The following is a 21813-nucleotide window of genomic DNA, read 5'->3' on the forward strand; positions in this document are numbered from 1 at the left end:
CATCTAAGTCTGGGCCCAGCAGGCTCCGGACCGACCTCTGACCCCTTGAGAGACAAATTTCTTAAGACTGGTGAGAAGCCCAAACACACCTCTTCTAACCCTTCTAACCGAGTGCGCTTCTCAGAAGGCTCTGAGCCGTCATCCTTTTCATTTTCCAAATGCTCTTCATCCTCCTCTGCATCCCTGAAGATGTCATCGTAGGCAGGAACTTCAAGGTCATCATCTTGTTTAATGAGAAGTTTGATCTAAGAATAAAACAAAGAGCAATCAAGTCCCCCTTTCTCTGTTGACAAAAAACTATTCATCATGTTAATCTCTTGAAGAATCTTATTTCCTAATTGGGTGACTCATAACTTTTCTGTACCTACAAGTAGCCACCTATTTGTAATTTCAAACTTTCATGATATTTAAAACTTTCAAGTATTTAAAAAATTTCATTTCCATTAAGTGAGGCACTGGAGTTGCACCACACTGTACGCAGAAATTACAAAACCTTGAGAACTATCCACAGCCACTAGGTCTGGGGAAAAACTCCCTCTTATGCCCCATACCAAACCAACAAAACGAACAACCCCAACTTGGCCTGACAAAGGACACGAAGATGGGCAACTCCAAAGTGAGTAAAACACCTGCCTCTAAAAGCCGCTCCAGGCAGGCTGATTTCTCTGGGAGAAGCCTTTCACATGAGAATTCCGAGGCTGACACTTTGTTAACATGGGTAAGAAAAGACCAACTCAGAGAAAGGTTAGGGAGCTGCTGTGTGCCAGGCTCCCTGCTGGCTGCTCAGGAGTGCAAAGAGTAAGTGCAGCAGAAGCATTTTAGGCTGACAGTGGCCTTTCCCACCACTGTTTTGTTGGGCTCATGCCGCCCCCTGGATGGGCAGGGCAGATGCTTCCGAGTCCTCTTGATGTTTAATGAGGCTGGGCTGTGTCTGAGTTCTGAGGGCAGACTCGGTGCAGAGGTCTGATCCCTATACCTTTCCGATCAAACAAATCCTACAAATGCATTCTGAGCAACTCCAAGGGTTAGATGTCATGTTTCTCATCAAAGAGACACAAAACCAGGTTTTTGTCTTGCTAGGACCACTGAGTACAATGGTCATTGTCATTGGCATTGACACTGTCATTGGCATATAAGGGAACAGACAAAGAGATGGGAGAATGCAGGAGATGGATGGGCCCAAAAGGCCTAGTTACCTGGGTATCATTGTACACATTCACAACGTTGACCGGCCTATGGGTATCACACACAAAAAATACAGTGTCTTCATCAGGTTGGAGGATATCCAATAGGTCTGCATTAGCTCCACAGTTAACGAGGACAAAATAACGGAACTGGGAAAAAAAAAGATATCATGAATGAAGCTAAGTACATGGAGAGGGTCCTTTTACCTTCAGTGCACTAGGCCTCTGAGTCCTAGTGAGACATGTTGGGAACAAGAAAAATAGTCTCAGCCCCAAGGAGCCTGCGTCCCTAGCAAACATCCTGTAAGTTGATTGGCATCTGTTTAGTTTCAAAATTTTCCTTTCAGTTGAGTCAGACCCCACCCTGTTCTCGCGCACGCGCGGGCTCTGTAAGCCAATAGCTAACAGCCACATCTGCTTCTGTGCAACGCTTGCTTGCTTGCCTCTATATAAGGACTTAGCTGTAAGCGCTGGGCGCGACTCTCTTTGCAGCCCCTGCGGGCACCGTGTCTCCAGACACTTTTGAGAGTTCGCCCCTGCACAGGTTAAACTTGGCCAATAAAGTAACATCTTTGAAACCCTAAAAGTCTCCGACATTTGTTCTCGCGGTTGGTGGATGCAACAAGACACATCAAACCCCTGACACTTGGCAAGGCCTGATGGCAAGGGGCTCCAAACAGGGCCAGAGCTGGCCTGTACTCAGTGCTTTAACATACTCCATATACTATTTCATTTCCGTCACAACACTATGAGGGGTCCTATGGTTGTTCCCGCTTCATGCAGAGCATGCAGAGGCTCAGCACACTTGGGCCTCATGCACTGGGGACCCAGAATTTGATGAGGGTCAAGAATTGGATGAGGAGCAGACCAAGACTTCAAAGGTGTAACCGGCCCTCACCAGATCCCAATCACTCTGTGATGAGCTGCCTCCCCGTGCTAATAGTATTCTATAGGTTTAAAATTTTAGCAAATCTTGGGGAGCCCATACTTGACAGATACCTAAATATTAAGTTTTTATTATACCTCATCACTGTAGAAAACCCTTTCCTTATAAATACAGAACTGGCTGAGGTCCCTCCCATGATGACAGGAGCTCCAGGCCAGGATTTACCTCTGCCGGGCAGTCCTACATCCAGCCAGAGACTGCAGGAGCCCTCTCCCACACTCCAGTCTCCTCCCTGGGGTCTCGGATGTCCCACCTCTCATTATAGCCCCGTGGAGAGGTGAGAGGAATCCTGACTTCTATTGTTTAAATTATGTTCTGGATTCCCAGTTGGAAACTAGAACACATCTTCTTGGAGAGGTAATATAAAAAAATAATAGTCTAATATAAAATATCAATAATTTTTAACTAGGCCATATCTAAAACAAACTGTTAAATTTCAATGACCTTACAGTGGAATGTCTGCAACACAAGTTCAAAGTTACAGGCCGTCCATATTCATTACCTTTTTTTGTTGTTCTTGACTTGAGGGCAAGTCACCCAGACATAAAGCTTGTATTTCTCTTCCATATTGCTTAATATATTTGATATTAAAATAATAAGTTGTAATTGAGTTAAAAAAGCCTAATTATTCCAAAGTATGTTTTGCATACCTGTTCTTTATGTTCAAGAAATGAAGTTTCAAGTTCTTGCCACCCAGAGACTGGAACCAGTGTATACTGTACGTGGTCGCACTGGAACAGGGCCTGGAGGGAGTATTTGAAGGCCTATCACATTTGGAATGTCTTTAACTTACCTTGAAATGCACTTAAAAAAAATAAGATGGGTCAAGAGACAAATTACATGTGATAAAGGTTAGTAGCCCTGGCTGGTGTAGCTCAGTGGATTGAGCACGGGCCTGCAAACCAGAGGATCATGGTTCAGTCCCCAGTCAGGGCACAACCAGTCAGGGTTGCAGGACAGTTCCCAGCGGGGGACACATGAGAGGCAACCATACATTGATATTTCTCCCCTTCTCTCCTTCCCCTCCCTTCTTAAGATAAAAAAATAAAATCTTAAAAAAAAAAGTAAGGTTAGTAAAATGTTAATGGGAAAAACTAGGTGATGGGGATATGAGTGTTTACTACACTATTCTGTAAACTCTGTCGAATTTTTGAAAATTACCAAAGAAAAACATTGGGAGAAAAGGTGATCTTATTTCTAGGTCTTTTTTTCTAAAGATTTTATCTATTTCTTCTTAGAGAGACGGGAAGGGAGGGAGAAAGAGAAGGACAGAAACATGGATGTGTGAGAGAAACAGCAACTGGTTGCTTCTCGTCGAGGCCCTGAGCCACGGATCCTGCAACCCAGGCATGTGCCCTCATGGGGAATGGAACTGGAGACCTTTCGCTTTGCAAGAGGACACCAACCAAGCCACACTGGTCAGAGGTTTTTAGTTCTGCTTGGAAGTAGTTCCTGAAGCAAGGGTCTGATCAGAGCTCGCACAAACATCCATTACACCATATTCGAAATCTAACCAATGACCTTCCTTCCATAATAGACTATCCTGCATTTCCAGCATTGCTTATGATACCACTATGCCTTAGATTGTCTCCGACTCTTCTGTCTCAAACCCCGTGTTTCAGAAGCCATTACAGGTCTACAGGTCTCTCTAACACAGTCATTTTTTGCCTAGTTTATGCAAAACTACTACCAAGTCTCCCTGACTTTCACCTAATCCTTTCCTAACTCACCCAATACTGTCCCACCAGGGAGGCAACCTCTCAAAAGTCACTCTCCTCAGCTTTTAGTTGTTGCTCCAGCCCCCCCCAGCCAGGGCTCTCACCTGGAAAGGGGTTCCTTCCCTTGCTCCTCACCTCCCTCCCCGTTCCCCACCCCACCAAGTTCCCTCCAGACTTCTCTGCCCTTCCACCTCCCGCCCATGCCCACCTTGCACTCTCACATCTCACCCGGTCCCACCCTCCCAGGGTCCTCAGTGCTCACCTGAAGGATCTTGCAAGCGCACAGAGCATCCACGTCCGAAGCCACAAAGAGAAGGACCCTCTGTCAGGTGAAGAGATGGAGAGCTGAGCGCAGCGCCCCTAACCCGGACCCCTCGCGTCCTCCCGCGGTGGCTCCCTTTCACCCCCTCCCTGCGAAAGCCTCGGGGCCCAAGAAAGTGGGGAGTCACCTGGTTCTGGACCACCTCGTAGAACTCTTTGCGGAAATCGGACACGAACATGACCACGGCGGCCACACACTCAGAGCTCACACGTAGTCACCCAGAGCCCCGGCTAGGGTCAAGACTCCCGCCAAATCAGGGTTTTTCCAATTGGCCCAGGGGCCAACCAATAGCCACTTAATTCCCGCCTTTCCTCCTTTATGATTGGTTTATATTGCGGCAACTGTAAGGCTCCGCCATTCACGACAGGAAAATTCTGTCCCTCCCCGAACACGCATCATCAACAAGCCCGACGAAAACGGTTTGCCACTTTGACTCTTATTTACCCAGAAACCTTGCAGTCTGTGGACACCTTTACTTTGGGTAGAGAAGCCTATTACTCCCCCGCTGGAACTCCAGGGAAAATTAAGTATATTTATACGTCGAACGAAGACATCAGTCCCTGACTGCAATAGGCTCTTGGTCTATTTCGAAGGCGGATGCGTAGCTTACTTCCGCTCGAGTCCTCACGGGCTGCAGCAAAGACCAGAAGGTCTAGTGCATCTTGGGTAGTGTAGTCACTAAGGAAAATGGGCCCTAGTAAATTCGCCTAGAGGGGGATACTATCAAAATGGAATTTTAAAAAATGTTTTAAATTCCTCTAAAGTGAACACAAGTTCGAAAAGGTACTTCAGTGTTCATCCCGGGAAAACTTTAAACCCAGGTTCCTCTGCCTGCCTTTTTCTCTTTCGCCACCGAGCCGTGTCCTGGACACCTCCCCCCGGATCTCGAGTCCGGCACTTCCGGTGAGGCTCCCAGGACTTCCAAACTGAGGCGGCAGCGGCTGTGAGGGGAGTAAATCGGCCGCCCCTCGTCTCAACGTTCCCTGGACCTAGCGGTATCCGCGTGTCAGAGGAGCCATCATGGTGAGCGCGGCGGGGCAGGGCTCGGGAGCTGGGGCCGGGGTTGGGACCCGGCGGGGCGGACGCAGCGGCTGGGGAGATGCCGAGTCACCCGGGCCTGAGTCAGGCCCGTCTGCGCGCCCGGAGAGCCTCGGGCCAGCGCCGTACCGCTGACCACGAACGGTCGTGGGTCATTCCCGCCAGTTGGAGTCGTGGTTCGCTTTTCTTCTCAGTTGGACTTGAGTTCCTTCCATGTTTGCCTCCACGCACGGGTTTTGCGAGTGGTAGACACGGAACAGGTTTCCATAAACACCAAATTAATTGAAAGGTGGTTGGGGTGAGGAGCAGAATCAGGGGCTCCTCAGGAAGACTGCGTAGGGGGAAAGGTCCCTGTGAGCGGGAACACTCCGCTCTTGCTCTAGTTCCTTGATTAGCCCAGTCCCTCCTGGGTCTGCCTGGGTAGTAACCATGCCTCCGGCTATTTAAGCGGTTCAGTAAAGGTAACAGCAGTAGCTAGTATTTGCTGGCGCTTTTCCTTTTGCACGGCTTTTTTTTTTTTTAACACCTACAGTCCCTCGTTACACCTATTTCATCTAAAGCCTACGGAGCCCTTGGAAACAGGAGTGATAATTATCGTTTTAACCATGGGAAAACTAAGGTTCAAAGAGGTAGATAGTTTAGGTCCCAAAAATGGAGAGTGGAAATTTGAAACCAAGCCTGTTTGCGGAGCTCAGTCTGTGTACACAGCATTGCCTCGGTGTCGCCTGTTCATTTTTGTAAAAACAAGGAATGATTATTAGATTTTACCCTAAGTGTGTCTGTGTCGAATCGTATTTCTATTCTCAAGTTTATCCACTTAACAGACATTGAAGACCGGATACGTGGTAAGCAATATGCTAAGCATTGGGCTTATTATAAAAGAAAGGAGGGTCTGGTGTGGGGAGCAGCGGGGAGGGGCAGAAAGTCAGGTGTCTGGGTGGGTTGAAGGCAGGTTGGTATGGGTATTAAGTACTTTGCCTCTTTTCCTCTTTCATGTTACCAAGAAAAATGGTTTAGATCAGGCGGTCTGGTGAGAGGGGCTGAGGAAGGCCCCCACTCTTCTTCCTTCTTTCATCCAGAAACACTTTCATTTGTTCAGCTTCTGGCCAAGGTGGTGTTGGTTAAAAGAAGAGAGACAGAGGCTTGAAAACTGCTGGAACACAGGGAGTGAAGAACCGTTTGAGATTTTAAGCAGGAGTGTGCTGTAGTTGCATTTTAAGAAGATGGCTGATTCAGCTTGCTAATTTTGGAACTGCTAGTAAACTCATCAGTAGATGGCTTTCCCTCTACTTAATATATATTTGGAATCAAGTTAAGAAATATTTGTCATTTGGGGTCTTATTCTAAAAACTTATGGTAAAAAAACAATTTTAAGTGTACAGTTGAGTAACGTTCACATGAGCGCTTTCATCTCCCAAAACTGAAACTGTGTACCCACTAAACAATCCTCCATTTCCCCATCCCTCAGCCCCTCAAAACCAACATTCTACTTTTTGTCTTTGAATTTGACCACATTAGGGACCTCATATAAGGGGAATCATCCAGCTTTTGCCTTTTTGTGTTGAGCTTATTTCACGTAGTATAATATCCCCAAGGTTTATCCTTGTAACATATGCAAAATTTCCTTTTTAGGGCTGAACAATATTCCATTGTGTGTATACACCACATTTTCTTTACCCACTCGTCCATCAATGGACGTTTCTGTTGTTCTACCTCTTCACTATTGTGAGCAGCACTGCTGTGAACATGGGCATGCAAATATCTCTTTAAGACCCTGCTTTCAGTTCTTTTGGATATAGAGCCTGTTGTACTATCATATTCTTTTTTTGGAAATGTCATAATTGCAGTATTTTGAGAAGACCCCAGGTTGCTGTGTAACATGTTTTCTAAGTTTCATCACAAGCCACAGCTTTAAGAGTTCGGATCTTTCCTTCTTGATGGCACCATGTCTCAGGAGGGAAGGAGTGCCAGGGTGTAGCACAACTTGAGGGCGCACTGGAGGGGCACCAGCCCTGACCCTGGGCAGAGCAGGGGAGTTTCCTGGAGAAAGGAAAGGGGAAGAGATGAAAACACCGGATGCCATTCTTCCCACTGTCTGAATGCCATTTGCAGTTTTTCTGCTTGGCTCCCTCTCTGGGCATTCCAGACGCTGTAGGGTGCCTTCCTGACCACCCATTTAAAATGGCATTCCCAGGAGCTCTCTGTTCTTTAACCTCTTTTGTGCTCAGAGCATTTATCACCTGACAGCAGGCACTTTCTTCTGAATGGTAACCTTGTCTTGAGTGTCAGCTCTTTCTTCCAGGGCAGAGGTTGTACCTGTTCTGTTAGTAAACAGACATCACTGGAGTGATGTTCCCCTAGTACTTAGATCAGAGCCTGGGAGATAGTGGGCACTCAATAAATAGATGTTTTTTTATTTAATGAGAGGAGAAGTGTACCAGGCAGAGGAATCAGACCAGTGAGGGAGTGGGGGGGGGGGGGGGGAGGAAATGGCAGGTGTAGGAGATTGTGGGTCCTTCAGTAACCAGTCCAAGAGGTGTGTGGAAGTCCTACCTGGATTGCAGCGTGTATATGGGCGGGGCGGGGTGGGTGGCTGAAAGAGATTAAGAACAGACTTAATATGCCCAGTTATTTTAGTAAGATCATACCATCTAAAAATGGTGGGGACTAGATCAGAGGACAGACTGAGCATGGCACAAAGGGTGGAAACAGGTGTGAGATTCGCTGTGCTACCGAAAAGGGCTTCAGGCAGGCTGCTGTGGTCCTCCAGGAGTTCGCTGCATCTTGGGCTTTGACAGTGTTTAGCAGCCTTAACGACCCTGATCCGTTTTGGCTTTTGATGAGACGAAATGTACCGTTGTTTGTTCTAACTCTGGCATCTCTTTTCTCCTTCTAGTTCTCTTTCAACATGTTTGACCACCCGATTCCCCGGGTCTTCCAGAACCGCTTCTCCACGCAGTACCGCTGCTTCTCCGTGTCCATGCTTGCAGGGCCTAATGACAGGTCAGATGTGGAGAAAGGCGGGAAGAGTATGTGCTTGTTTTTACTTTGAATAGTAATTTTTCCTGCCCTCAACCTACAGTGCTTATAATCTTCAACAGTCCTTATTTTGCATGTGTAACAGTATCTACTTACAGTGGAAATATTGCTGACCCAGATTTGCTGGGGTGGGGATGGGGGGTCCAAGTTACGATTAGATGTATGGCTAGCAGCCATTTGGTTCCCCAAAATAAATTACGGCAAGTGAAATTCTTTTTGGAAGATGATTATTAAATTCTGGCTACCATATAAGTGCTTTTTAATACTTTTTAAAGATATAACCGAACACTGAATTTTGGCTTTTATTCTGTTCTTTTTATTTTTATTTTCTAATATTTTTAAATGTTCTTTCCACAGTAATTATGCCACCCTCAGCCCTCGATCAACTCAGTAAGTATTTTCCACATGACTTGAGAATTGAGGTAATAGAGAGATGGGTGTCACATCTGGATGGGAGTTGACCCTGGAATATCCATGCTGGGCTGTGAGGGTGGAGGCCACAGATGCCCCTGTGCGGTGGCCCTGGGGGCCGTGAGTATTCAGATCCAGATCCCTCCTCTGGGAGGGGATCTCCCCAGGGCCCATGTCTCTGATCCCATCAATACTAAAGGAAGCCTCCAGCTCCAGTGCTTATCACACTGCCTGGGCAGGGGATGCCGTTGGCTGGGTTTAGTAGGTCTTCTCTTAGAGGGCGATGGTTGGCTCCCAAGAGGATGCTCTGTGGCAGGGCTCTCTTCTCCTCCCCAAGGATCTTTCCTCAGTCCAGGTGCTTGTTTTACCCCTTCTGCTCTAGTACATCTGCAGCCTGTCAAAAACAGTCTTCTAAGAAAGCTGTCCCTCTTACTGGCTCTGTCCCTCACCCCCTCATCCCTTGAGAGCAATTTGGAGTCCTCATGCCCTGGCCCCACTCCACCTGGACACAGAAAACCCTGATCACAGGTGCAGCCATTGCCTTTTGAGAGTCAGTGGTTTTTCTAGTGTGAATTCATCCCATCTGGAGCAGATGTGGAGGGCCCATACTTGGTGTTCAGTGCACCTAGAAAAAGGGCGCCAACTATGGTGTCACTCTGGCTTGGACTTTGCATCTTGCACAGCCTGACTTTAGACTAGTGACTTGGCCTATCTGAACTTCAGTGACCCCATCTTTAAACAGGGACACACAGCACCTGTCCATCAGAGCTGCTGTGTGGCAGGAGTACCTCCTCCTAGGCAGTACCCTGGGGTGTGTTTACAAACAGCCTGAACCCATGTAACACCCACCAAAAGGCATGAAGTGGTAGTCTTTAGCTCTCAGGGCTTCACCGATGCCAACAGCAGCAGTGGCCACACCCAGTGGAAGCCTTTAATCCTGGCTGCAGCTCAGCCAGTGGGTGGATGGAGGGGTTCACATCCCTCAGACAGGTCCCTATGATAACAGGAGGGGTGAAGGCCCCCAGAGAGCCTTCCTTTCTATTTGAGCTGTTCCAGGAGCTGAGCACCAGTGTGACCCTTTGCACAAGACTCAGGGACTAGGACAGTGGAATTTAGATCAGTGTTGTTCAAGCCTTTTAAGTCATGGGAGAACCTGTCCCAATGAAATATTACAAAATTTATAAATAAAAAGGGTCGCTGCTTGGGCTGGAGTAAGTGAGCAAGTGCAGACTGCTTGGGAGCCCCAAGGCATTTCTCTGAATCACAAAATGCACTTTGAAAACCAACAGACTAAGGAGCACAGGGTTTTCTTCCAACCACAAGATTTCTGAACCCTTGGCTGGAGCCTGATCCAATTCACCCTGTCTGACTTCATTTCCTTCCATGGCTCTGCAGCTGGGAGGTGCCCCAGGGCCTGAAAACCTGGCTTGTGGGCCTGTGTCCACCTGCTATCAGCATTCAAGTGCCCTTTGTGAGGGGGAAATGCCCAAGCCCACCACTGCCTCTGCAGTGACCAGCCACTTGGGGAGGCTCTCCTCTGCTACCTGTGGTGTCACGCCCAAGTTGTTGCTCGGTCTGCTTTACCAGAATTTTTAGGGGATCCCACATGGAGTCTGCCACATCTCCCTGACTGCTGAATGAAACTTCTGTTGCTGTGTTTGCTTAAATCAACAGGCCAAAGTGGGCTTCTGTGGGTTTAAGCCCCAGATTTGGCCAGTAGCCTGGGTTGAGTCCCAGGGTCACCACTTCTGGGCCCTGGATCCTGGGCATGTTGCTGAACCTACAAGCTTTAGTTCTCTGTAGAAAAAAGGGGTAATGGGAAGACTGAGTGGGGGCCTGTCACTATGTCAGTCTGTCCCAGCCCTGGACTCCTGGGTCCTTCTCCCTGTTGGTAGCTACTCCTTTTCCTGCCCCCTGCACTCTGGGTCAGCATGCCAGCAGTCCTGTTTACCTGCCTATGGCCCTCTGTGGCCTCACGCCCTGAGGGAATGTACTGTGTCGTGACCCTGCTGAGAGTCCACACTGCTGACTGGTATTAGTCACCCTACATGGTGTCCCACCCTTCCTCCCCTCCTAATGGCTTCATACCCTGTCCCTGTGCCCCATTCTCACCTAATTGTCAACCATTCCTGAACTGGCCGGGCTCTGCTGGGCTCCCCTGCCCTCTGTGTCGTTGCTCAGTCTGCTTACTCTGCATGGAATTCCCTTCCTGGCCTCCCACCGTGACTTGACTGGAGGACATCCTCCAAGAAGAGCCTTGTTCCTCCTGCCCCACCCTTCCCACAGCACTACTGCATCTGGGTGCACTGGTTTTTTTCTCAGCTTGCTCACTAAAAACTTTTTAAGGTAGAAGTTTTGTCTAGCACATGATTGGCACTTAAAATTTGCAAATGAGTGAACATGCCACCTTTTAAAATTGGAATTTCAGGAAGTCACAAGTGTAAGCTGCTGCTGAGAACCTGAGTCACTGAGCTTTTCTGAGTTCTTGGCCAGGTCCTGTGATCTCACAGGGAACATGGGGCATGGTGGGTGGGCAAGCACAGAAGGGCTAAGCACCATGAGGGTCCAAGTGCCTGCTGTGGCAGGGCAAGGCTGTGTATATCCACGGCGGGTGCCCAGGAGGCTGCTTTCTAGGGGAGCATGTTGGGGGAACAGGGTTTCTCCCCCCTGCAGAAGCCTTGTCACATAGCCTTTCTTGTTTTCAGGCCGACTCAACATTACCTACCCCATGCTGTTCAAACTGACCAACAAGAACTCGGACCGCATGACGCACTGCGGTGTGCTGGAATTTGTGGCTGACGAGGGTATCTGCTACCTGCCACACTGGGTGAGTGAGGCCGTCCTGGTCTCTGGAAAGTCTATGAGTATGTCTTGGGGCTGGGACCTCAGGCAGGGACACCCCCCACCCAAGCATGTGCAAGTGTCTTTTCCTCAGAATAAGAGTAAGGGAGGGCATTCAGATAGCCTTTTCTTTGATAGTTACTCAACTGGTAGACTACACACCATGTCCATGCCATTTACCTGCCGTCTCCTGGGTAAGGCTTTTTAGAGATAATGAAGCAGGAGCATTCTTTAAATGATCTAAGTACAGAATTTTAGATTTTTATACATTTTCTTCCTATTTTTAGTAGTTTTTCTCCCCCAACGAGGAACTCTGTTGCAACAAGTGTCTGTTTAATGTCTCGCCTATAACTGAACCTCTATTTTAAAGTACGAGCTTTGTTGCCATAGAAACAACCCCTTTCTAGAGCACTTGTCCTGGAGTGCCAGGCAGGGCCAGCCTCTCCCCTGGAGGCCTCCACTCCATCACACCTGCTGCCTGGCCTGTGTTGTGGTATTTCGCAGTCTCAAGCCTACTGGGATCTCTCACATCTCAGAGCCCAGACCCAGCTTGCTTTCTTGCTCACTTGCCCCTCACAGCACTTGCCTCTCAGTGCATCATTCTCCTGTGTGTCTGGAGGTGCCCCTCCAGGATTGGAGGCCTTCAGCTCATCCAGTAGAGTACGGTGGGTGGCTGAAGTATTTGGCAGTGACAACTTCCCGAGGCCACTCTGGATCTGCAGAGACCCCTCCGTGGCCCCTCTGTAGAGGTGAGAGAGGAGGGGTGATGCTGGGATACACTAGACTCAAAGGTTCCCTCAACAACCCATGGACTCAGTGGCCCTTTGTCTAGGTTCTTAGACCACTTTGGACCAGGAAACTAATTGAATCCTTTTTGTTGAGAAACATTGCATCCCTGGGATGCTTATTTTTATGTAGCAGCGAGTTGCTGGCTCACCTCTTCCTGAGCTGGCCTTCCAGCTCTCAGCAAGAGTAGGTGGTTGCCTGGGGTTTCTCAGCTGCTGCCACTGAGCCAGCCCCCGTGAATAAGCACTCTGTTGGGTGATTGGCAGGCTCCATCCCACCTTAGGCTCCCAGGCTTCTTCAGGGTGAGTCAGTCTGGAATAGGCTCCCAGAGAAGAAGCCACCTGTATGTCAGGCTTCAGCCTGCCCAGTGTATGGGTTGGTGACAGTCCTGCTGGTCATTTGATTTCCAGGAGCCTCATATCCTTCTTTTTCCTTTAGATGATGCAGAATTTGCTGTTGGAAGAAGGGGGCCTGGTACAGGTGGAAAGTGTCAACCTTCAAGTGGCCACTTACTCCAAGTTTCAGCCCCAGAGTCCTGACTTCCTAGACATCACCAACCCTAAAGCAGTGTATCCTTTTGAGATGAGAAGGGTTGTAAACAAAAGAGGGGTGTACTGGCAGTCGGTAAAACATAGCGCTTTTTTTAATGTGTGCCTACTTTGGGGAGCACATACTTACTGTGATTGGAGAATAATGACATTCAACCAGCACATCCGCCACAACTCGTGGACCTGGGCCTGACAAGTGCGCTGGATGCTCTGTGGGCCTCTTCTGTATTCTCTCTGTGTATTTCTCAGGGGCATACCGGATTCCTTCCTTCAGGTGGACTATGACACCTAGCACAAAGCCTAGTATGTCCTGTAGAAGGGGGTCAACTGGTCCGCCTCTCAGCCCCCAACCCCTGCAAGTCACTTGTGTCTATGAACTTGCTACTCAGCCTCCCCCTTTACCCAGGCTTAGGGCTTCTCATTCCAAACCAGTGGGGAGCAGTGATTTAGGAAGACTTCTCTCAGCAACAGGAAAGCAAAGGTTTTAGGTTCTAGTGATTTTTTTTTTGGTAGGTTCTCTTCTAAACATAAGCCATATGTGTGTGTTTATAATTTAAGGAGTGACTAGTGTGGGTAAGGGGCGAGCTGTCTAAGGACTACAATAACTTGGAGCCCCGTTTGGCCTGTTGAGATTATGGTATAGAGTAACTACTCTATCACCTATTTGTTTTTAAAAATGCCTATTTGAAAAAAACAAGTCAATAGTAAAAGAAAAGCTGCCGCCACCTGCCCCCACCTTCCCTGCCCCTCGTGCACTCTCCCCAGGCAGGAGCTCAGGAGCAGCCTGCTTCCAGCTGTGTCCAAGATACAGGTGGGTCATGTTAACCTGTCCACTGAATGTATCTGTAGAATGGCATGTTGAGCCCCCTATAGCCAGGTCCTGGACGTGCAAGGGTGCTGGGCTCTGCTCACAGCAGTCAGTGGTGGGGGCTTCCCATCTTGCAGGCAGGACAGTGTCCTGTGGCCAAGTCTCATTACCTTGTCCTTCAGAGCTTTGCTTGGAGATGCTTGTCTGGCTGTCAGCGTTGAAGAGCAGGGCCTGCCTCTGTGATCATAGCCCCTCATGATTTTCTCTGAATTTTTGCATGAGTTTCATTCTTACTGGATTGCCTTCAGAAGCAATTTCTGTCATAGTTAACTTGTTAGTCTACAGAGGAAAGGCATTACTTTCGTCATCAGAGGCAACCCAGTGCTCCCTGGTCTAGCTGACAGTCTGGATAAATGCAGTCAGCATAGAGCAGAGAATGTGGAAGACGCACAGAGCAGCAGTGCAGGAGCCATTTTCATCCTCAGAGGCCCAATGGATTGGATTTGACAGCTCGGGGGTCATCAGGAGGAGCCAAGGACAGGGCACTCCTGCAGTGTGCATTTCAAATAAGGAATGAAGGCAACAGTCTACACAAGGCCCTTTAACAAAGTTGCTGTCACCATGGAAGGCTGCGTGACCAAGAGAAGTAAACCTAGACAGCTTGGCTTCTCCCTCAGGCTCTAAGATCCTCTCTGGGATGTGCCATGTCACAGTGGCAGATTCTGGAGCCACAGTTTATGTTTCTGCCTTGACAGCATGTCTGCAGATTAGAAAACGCATTGAGAAACTTTGCCTGTCTGACCACTGGGGATGTGATTGCCATCAACTACAATGAGAAGGTGAGTGTGTCAGCCATGGGACCTGCAGGGCCTAGAGAGAGAGAAGCATCCATCTTTTGTACCTGGTTTTTATCAAGTAATTGCTGCCTGCTGTTTGCTTTTTAGAGACCTTTACTAATCATTCAGCAACTGTGTTTTGATGATTGATTAGTTGATTACATTTATAGGTGAATGAGCTTAACGCTGTCATACTCATTAATCACACATCTCTGTATCATGGTGGCGAACCTGCTGATTGTGCCCCAGTTAGAAAGATCTACATTGCTCCCAAAATCCAAGATGAGCCTTTGTGAGGCTGTCAGGACACAGAAACGATCCAGTCTGGGGCCTTGTCCTTGTGATTTCCTCCCCTGGAAGTATGTAGGCCCTCCTGGAGCTTTCCATGCAGTGCACCTCTGGTGCTGTGGGCCAGCCGGAAGCAGAGCCTGGGTCACCGAGTGATAGTGCCACCTGAGGTCACCTCTCCTCGTGGGATCCCACGTCCTTTTCCTTTTTTCTCTTGGGTCCTTTGAGCTTGTCCATCTTGGCACAAGTTTTTCAGGTCTGAACACCACTTTTGTTCATCCATGATTCTATCGTTGTTAGGTGTCTGCGTCTAGACAGTTTAGCTGGGAAATGAAATATTATGTTTCATCCTCCGGTTCTCATTTATTTCATGCATAGTGACATGATTTCCCACAATTCAAGACTAAGCATCCACTTATTTTCTGTGGCAACTCGTCTGAGGGAAGGTGTAATAGGAATGGAGCAGTGATGTGTGTATCCCTTGTCCACTGTGCCAGTGACCATGATTGACCCTCACAGAGTTGCTGTCAAGGTAGACTGCCTGATGCTCAGGAGTGACCGTGGCCCTGGCGTGCCTTTTCTGTGAGGCCAGTTCTTAGCTCCTTCACACACTCTCTTGTCCCGTTGGGGACTAGGGCCCTCATGGCCATGAACAGGGGCTGTGGTTCAGCCAGTCCCTTCCTCCAGGGTGGAGAAGACAGTCACTCCCCCGCTGTCAGAGTAGGTGTCAGAGTAGGGATCCGGTGTGTTCTCTAGCAGCTCCTTTTCTTGGCAGCATCTGATACTGAGAGTCCCCACTTTTCAAGTTTTGGGGTTTGAGTCACACTTTTCTCTAAAACTAAGAAGTAATCCTGTTGCCTTTAGCTTTGTGGGGAACAGTTTAGGTATTTACTTCAACTGATTTTATAAGCTTTCATAGTTAATTACAGGTAGTCTTAATGTTGTCATTCTTAATATGAAGGTAGTAGTGCTAAATGTAACTAAATTGATTATATTTTTGGACGGAAAGGGAAAAATGAATTGCATGTATATGGAAGCATGGGAGACTGGATACTCTAAAGGGCCCTTTGGTGGAACCCTGTTGTTCCGGATCAAACCTAGGTTGTTAGTGCGTTGGTGGGCTCACGAGAAACATGGCAAGTTTTCAAGAATCCCTCTATTCAATCATGAAGAAGCTTTTAAAAACAGACATGGCACATTGAGCCCTCTCACTTCACTTTGATGTTTTTGCAACATCACTTAGGTCTTTTAAGTGATGGGTGTATCTGGACTGTTCATTACAAAACCAAGGCATACTCTAGGTCAACAGAAATAAAGTGATGTTGCAAAAACAGATTTGGGTACTTTTCGTTCCTGTCCTCTGGGTGTTTTTAATGTATATTTTTACATACATGATAACTATCCTAGACACATAGCACCATAACTGGTTTTTTTAATTTACTTTCTTTTGTGCATTGTATTCCACTGGTGACCATAACTTATTTACCTGTGCCAAAATTTTGACCATATATTACTCTTAGCAATGTTGGAGTGAGTACCCTTAGAATTTTCTCTTTGTGTATTAAGCTAATTATTTACTTAGAATAAATTCCTGCCCTGGCCAGGTGGCTCAGTTGGTTGGAGTGTTGTCCCAGACACCAAAGTGTTGTGGAATCAGGGCATATACATATACCAAGGTTGCAGGTTCACTTGCTGTTTGGGGCACATATGGGAGACAGCCTATAGATATTTCTCCCTCTTCTCTCTCTTTTGCTCACTCTCCCCCCCCCCCCCCACTTTCTAAAATTAGTAAAACATATCCTTGGGTGAAGATGAAGGAAAAAAATAAATTCCTAGGAGTATACTTTCTGGGATATACTAGGTTATAAAAGTAAGGTTATAAATGTCTTTTGCAATTTGATTCATAATTCCCTTACCTAATTTGAACCACTTTTGGGAAGTAGCTTCTGTTGAGTGATGGGTAGGCATCAAGGCAGTCCACTCATTGTCACAGCAAGTGGTGTGGCCGAGGAGGGTGTTGTGGAGGTGAATGATATGTCTGCAAGCCCCTGGTAGGGAGCTGCAGTGACATGAATGATGTACAACTCCCAGTGCGGCCATGAAATTATCCACCTGACATCTGTATTTTTCCCACAGATCTATGAACTACGGGTGATGGAGACCAAGCCTGACAAGGCCGTGTCCATCATTGAGTGTGACATGAATGTGAGTGGCTTTGCTGCTTACAGTGCATTCAGGCCTGGGGGAAACAAGTAGTCGGTAGCGCCTGCAGGCCAGTGCCCCACATGGGTGTCACTGTCACACAGCCCCAGGGACTCTGTGTGAAGGGGAAAGAAAATGCTGCCAGAACATCACGAGGAGGCTGCTGACCTTGTGATCCTTCTCAAGGCCAGTGGAGGTGGCAGAGTTGCCCCTAGTTCTGAGATGGCTAAATCCACTTGCATCTCAGACCTGCCAAGGAGTAAATCTTCTTAAAAGCTAAGGAAGCTCTCAATTAAGAAAACAAAAAATAAAACTAAGGAATGCTACTCAGCTCCCGGGTCGGAGGGAACTGTTGGGACACACCACAGCGTAGTGGCTTTCCAGAGAATGATGCCGAAGGGGAAAAAGCCAATCCCAAATGATTCACACTGACTCCATTTTTATCACATTTTGAAATGACACTTCAGAAAGGGAGGGCAGCATAGCGGTTGCAAGGGGCTCTGGGTGGTGGAGAGGGTCACCGGTAAAGGTGCGGGTGTAGATACAGAAGTCTAACTTGAAGGGGTTATTCCTGTTCAATGTCTTGACTGTGGGCAAGGATGCACGGAACTACACTGGTGGTAAATTATGAGAACTTGCGAAGTGAGTTCTTGTAAAATAGGAATTCTGAATAGTGTAGATGTCAATATCCTGGGGATACTATGGTATAATTTTATAAAAATTTCCCTACCGGGAAAACTGGGAAAAGTATACAGGGCATCTTTCTGTGTTATTTCTTACAGCTGCACATAAATCTATCATCTGAGTTACAGACAAGCTAGGGAAGTCTGAGTGCCCCCATGTCTCACAGTTTCGCTTTCGTCTTGGTAACACAGGTGGATTTTGACGCTCCACTGGGCTACAAAGAACCGGAAAGACAGGTTCAGCATGAGGAATCAGCTGTAAGTTGTTTCTCTCCCCACCTTCCCTGCTCAGCCTGGCGGGTTTGGTGTCCTCTTTGGTAATCCGGTTCGGGAGTGTGCCCTAGTCTGTCTGTCCTGACTGCTGGCCCATGTTTGGCCTCTACTGGTCATCGCAGCCACATACCCTGTTTTTCTTCTAGCCCTGCCTCCAGGAGATGTTTGGGTACAAAAACAGTGATAAAAATGAGGGGCCCAAAGGAAAAGTTGGGGTGTCCCTGCTGGGAAGCTTATCTCCCATTTTTCTGTCCTTGGCAGGAAGGAGAAGCTGACCATAGTGGCTATGCCGGAGAGCTGGGCTTCCGAGTGAGTACCAGGCCGCGTGTTTTACTTCCTGTGCGACTGCCGTGCCATCTGCTCCTCCCAGCCACTCTGTGTAACGCTCCAGGGACCCAGCAGGGATTGGGCCCCTGGGTATCTGTACACACATGTATCTGCCCCTTCGTCTGTTACATGGCACTTGACATCCACTTTTTTGTGGAATCCTAACAAATCTGGAAGGCAGCCACAGCTTTTTCTTCTTTTGAACGTTCTAACCTACCAAAAAGTTCAAATAGTATGGTGGACACACATACCCCCTTCACTTAGATTCACCAATGTGACTATGTTTGCTTTTTCTCTAAGAACATGTCCTCTTTTCACCTGCACTATTTGAAGGTAAATTGTAACATGGCCCTTCACTGATGCTGCCAGCCAGTCTCCCTGGGAAAAAAGTGGGGATGGTCCATGTGAGGGCAGCGGTGCACTGGGAGGCAGGGGAGGAGGCAGGATCGGAAAACGGAGCTGTGGGGCAGTTGCAGCAAAGGCTGCGGTCCACCCCAGGGCCCTGAACTGGGTGGCCCTGCAAAGGCCAGGGCTAGACCTTTCAGCTTGTTATTGGCTACTGGCTGCCTATAGGGGATAGTTGCTCTCGGGCCAGGAGACTCCCTTCAGCTTACAGCAGTTGAGAGGCGGCTCACAGTCAAGAGCTCTCAGCTGCCCATACTGAGGGACTGGGTGACATCCTTCTGCAATGGTCTTAGCAAAGGGCATGCATGTGCTCAGTCTCGAGGCTCAGTGCACCCACACTCTCCTGCTTGCCTGTCTAGGCCTTCTCTGGCTCTGGAAATAGACTGGATGGGAAGAAAAAAGGTGTAGAGCCCAGCCCTTCCCCAATCAAGCCTGGAGACATTAAAAGGTGGGTCTGCCCTATCTCTGCCCCAGCCTAATGCTTTATCACCATCTAGGGAGGGTCTGTGGCAGTCCTCTAGGGTGGGCAAGCGCACTCCAGCTCTGGAGACAAAGCCTGAATCAAAGAGACTGGCTGGGTAGATGAATCTCTTCCACCCCCACCCCCTAACCTCCTCTCCTTGGGGGACTAGTAACCTATTTTTCTGTTTGGTGACTTGATGAAGTCACAGTACTTTAACTTCCCTCAAGCAGGAAGCAGGAGCTGCCTCAGTGAGATGTGTTTCTATTGTTTGATCCAGGGAGTCAGAGCCAATTCCCTGCCTGGTGGCTGTCACAGTGGTAGCAGGGATGAAATATACCACCTGTCTACTGTGTTAGAGTAGAAGAAAAATGCCAGAAATGGGTTTTTTACCCACTGTCTGAAGGAGTGAAATGAGTTTAGTGAAAGTGTACCCCTTCCAGGGTGATCCATGAGGCTGGAGGACAGATTTGATGAGGGCCTTCCAAGCCTCCAGGGGACCCCTCACTGCAGACCAGGCCCCAAGTCTGGAGGCCCCTGACCCAGTTGCCTGCTGGTTCTGTCCTGGAGGGCTGGCCAAGGGCAGCATGCAGTGCAGCCACATACCGCAGAATGAGAATCACCAGGAGGACATTCATCATCTCTTTGGCTTGCTTTCCTCTTTGTCAAAAAAGAATTTGAGTCCTTTTCTCAGGAACTGAAATTTCTCATCTGTCTTCTTTACAGAGGAATTCCCAATTATGAATTTAAACTTGGTAAAATCACTTTCATCAGAAATTCACGTCCACTAATCAAAAAGGTTGAAGAGGTGAGTATACTTCATAGGTAGTAAGTTTCATTTTCTAGCGATGACTGACTAGCAGTACAAACCCATAAAAGATATGAGGCTGTGATAGACACATGGTTGTGTTTTCAATTTAATTGGCTTTGATTTGTATTTTTATTTCAAAGACATTTCTTATGAATAATGTGGAGGTAAAGAAAATGTGGATGGTACAATACATGAGTAGCAGAAGAAAGCATTTTCTATAAACCTCCAAGAAGTTTCTGAAAATCGTATTTTATCTTCACACAGGATGAAGCTGGAGGCAGATTCGTCGCTTTCTCTGGAGAAGGGCAGTCATTGCGTAAAAAGGGAAGAAAGCCATAAGTTGGGACTGTTAGCTGATTGGAAAATAAAATAACCAATTGCAGCATAATGGCTTTTAGTTACTGGCTCTCACGGGGATGAGACTATCGCAGAGAATGCTCTGTCACTTTAGCTTTGTTTAGAGTTACCTAAGAATGTCGAGTTTAACCTGGAAGTGGAACAGCAGGACTTTACGAACTTGAATTGGGGGAGGAGAGAGCTGTCTCTGAGGTCCCAACGGTGGCCTCCTTGCCACGCCTGCTTTCAGCTCCTGGGAGCTCTCCCACCGCCTCAGCAGAATCAGAGACCCCTCAGCAGAATCAGAGACCCCGTTCCTGATAGAAGTCAATGGAGGGGAATGACTTGCTCTAACTTGTGGTGTTCTTTTTCTTTTTTATCCTTTCTTTTTTGTCAGTCTGTAGCTTAGACATTACTGTTGGCCTGGAGAAAGTGGTTTAAATAGATTTGTGCTCTATAAATAGTTATTCCATTACTCTGGCTGCAATTTAAGTATTTATTTTATATATTGTTTTTTCCCAGAAGAACGATTCCTTAGAAGGAAAAACTGATCTGAGAGCATTTCTACTTTTAGAGTTCATTTGGAAATAACTATGACGGGGGAAACCTTCATGGTGAAGCACAGATGTGAATATTAGAATAAATAAAAGCTAAAGATGACAGTCCTCTTTTCCTTCCCACTCCCCCACTCCCAGTGTAAAGTACTAAGTTATCCAAGGTTCTGCTGGCCTGTCTGTTTTGTCTTGGTCTCAGATCCTCACTTTCTATAAAATAAGGTCTTTTGACATGTTAATCCAGTTACATTACTCTTTTTTGTCCCTTGAAAATAATTCCAAATCAAGAATTTCAAATAAATGGAGACTTCCGCCAAGATGGAGGCATAGGTGGAAACACTGTGCCTTCTCCCACAACCAAGTTTGAATACAACAAAGGTTTGGAGAACAAAGACACAGCCAAAGACCAGAAAATTGAATTATATGGAAGTCCAACAATGACGAACCGTTCAACGGGGACAGTAAGAGGGACGGAGCCAGCAGTGGAGCTGGGTCGGGCAGAACAGATTCCCCCACCTAGGCGCGCAAGTGGCCTGGACCCAGTCAGGGTACGGGGCAGAATGACTGCGGTCGCACATTCTCGCACAGTGAGACGGACCATGCAGGCCCCAGGGGACGAGGGCTGGCGGTGGTGGCATACTCGCATGCAGTGGGACGAAACGCGTGGGCCCAGTGATGGTGGCAGCTGCGGCACCCGCGGCTGCAGCACGGGAGGCGGCAGACGGGACGCCATTGTTCCTCTTACACCCCGCCCCCACATACAATGTCACAACCCAGTGACTGAGTTGCCCTGCTCTGGTGAATGCCTAGGGCTCCGATCCTGCTACATAACAGGCACGAACAGCCCAAAAGATGGCACAAGAAGAACTCAAAGTCCCAGAGCCAATAACTAAGCAACCAGGAAATTGCCAGCCTCTCAGAAGCACAATTCAAGACACTTTATCAGGATGCTCAGAACTGGTTGATTATAGTCACAAATTAGAGAAACATATGAAGG

General features: G+C 47.8%; 2 protein-coding genes across 2 annotated transcripts in view; one reads left to right on the top strand and one right to left on the bottom strand.

Annotated features, from left to right (window-relative positions):
• The window catches only part of CDC45 (cell division cycle 45), a 31462-nt gene extending 26654 nt beyond the window's left edge, over positions 1 to 4808 (bottom strand). The window contains exons 1-5 of the mRNA XM_037067342.1: positions 4298 to 4808; positions 4111 to 4170; positions 2781 to 2873; positions 1197 to 1334; positions 90 to 245 (exon numbers count right to left, since the gene is read on the bottom strand). Coding sequence (XP_036923237.1) covers positions 90 to 245; positions 1197 to 1334; positions 2781 to 2873; positions 4111 to 4170; positions 4298 to 4348 — 498 coding nt within the window. The 5' untranslated portion in view covers positions 4349 to 4808. The remainder of the gene's footprint in view (positions 1 to 89; positions 246 to 1196; positions 1335 to 2780; positions 2874 to 4110; positions 4171 to 4297) is intronic.
• Positions 4809 to 5004: 196 nt separating this feature from the next.
• Positions 5005 to 20920, top strand: UFD1 (ubiquitin recognition factor in ER associated degradation 1). The gene is made up of 12 exons (XM_037067343.1): positions 5005 to 5193; positions 8105 to 8237; positions 8605 to 8637; positions 11364 to 11485; positions 12724 to 12854; positions 14408 to 14480; positions 16902 to 16970; positions 17843 to 17908; positions 18185 to 18232; positions 19015 to 19103; positions 19842 to 19923; positions 20191 to 20920. Exons 1-12 carry the CDS (start codon positions 5191 to 5193, stop codon positions 20263 to 20265), a joined length of 924 nt encoding a protein of 307 aa, XP_036923238.1. The 5' UTR covers positions 5005 to 5190; the 3' UTR covers positions 20266 to 20920.
• The last annotated feature ends 893 nt before the right edge of the window (positions 20921 to 21813 follow it).

This window comes from Sturnira hondurensis, unplaced genomic scaffold, assembly GCF_014824575.4.
Source record: "Sturnira hondurensis isolate 20B ecotype Veracruz unplaced genomic scaffold, ASM1482457v3 Scaffold0017254, whole genome shotgun sequence".
Taxonomy (NCBI): domain Eukaryota; kingdom Metazoa; phylum Chordata; class Mammalia; order Chiroptera; family Phyllostomidae; genus Sturnira; species Sturnira hondurensis.

Bases quoted from the DNA above. Each gene is read 5' to 3' on its own strand.
- UFD1 (XM_037067343.1), top strand. The intron at 8,238-8,604 runs GTATGTGCTTGT...TTCTTTCCACAG, and splicing joins TGTGGAGAAAGGCGGGAAGA to TAATTATGCCACCCTCAGCC. The intron at 11,486-12,723 runs GTGAGTGAGGCC...TTTTTCCTTTAG, and splicing joins TCTGCTACCTGCCACACTGG to ATGATGCAGAATTTGCTGTT.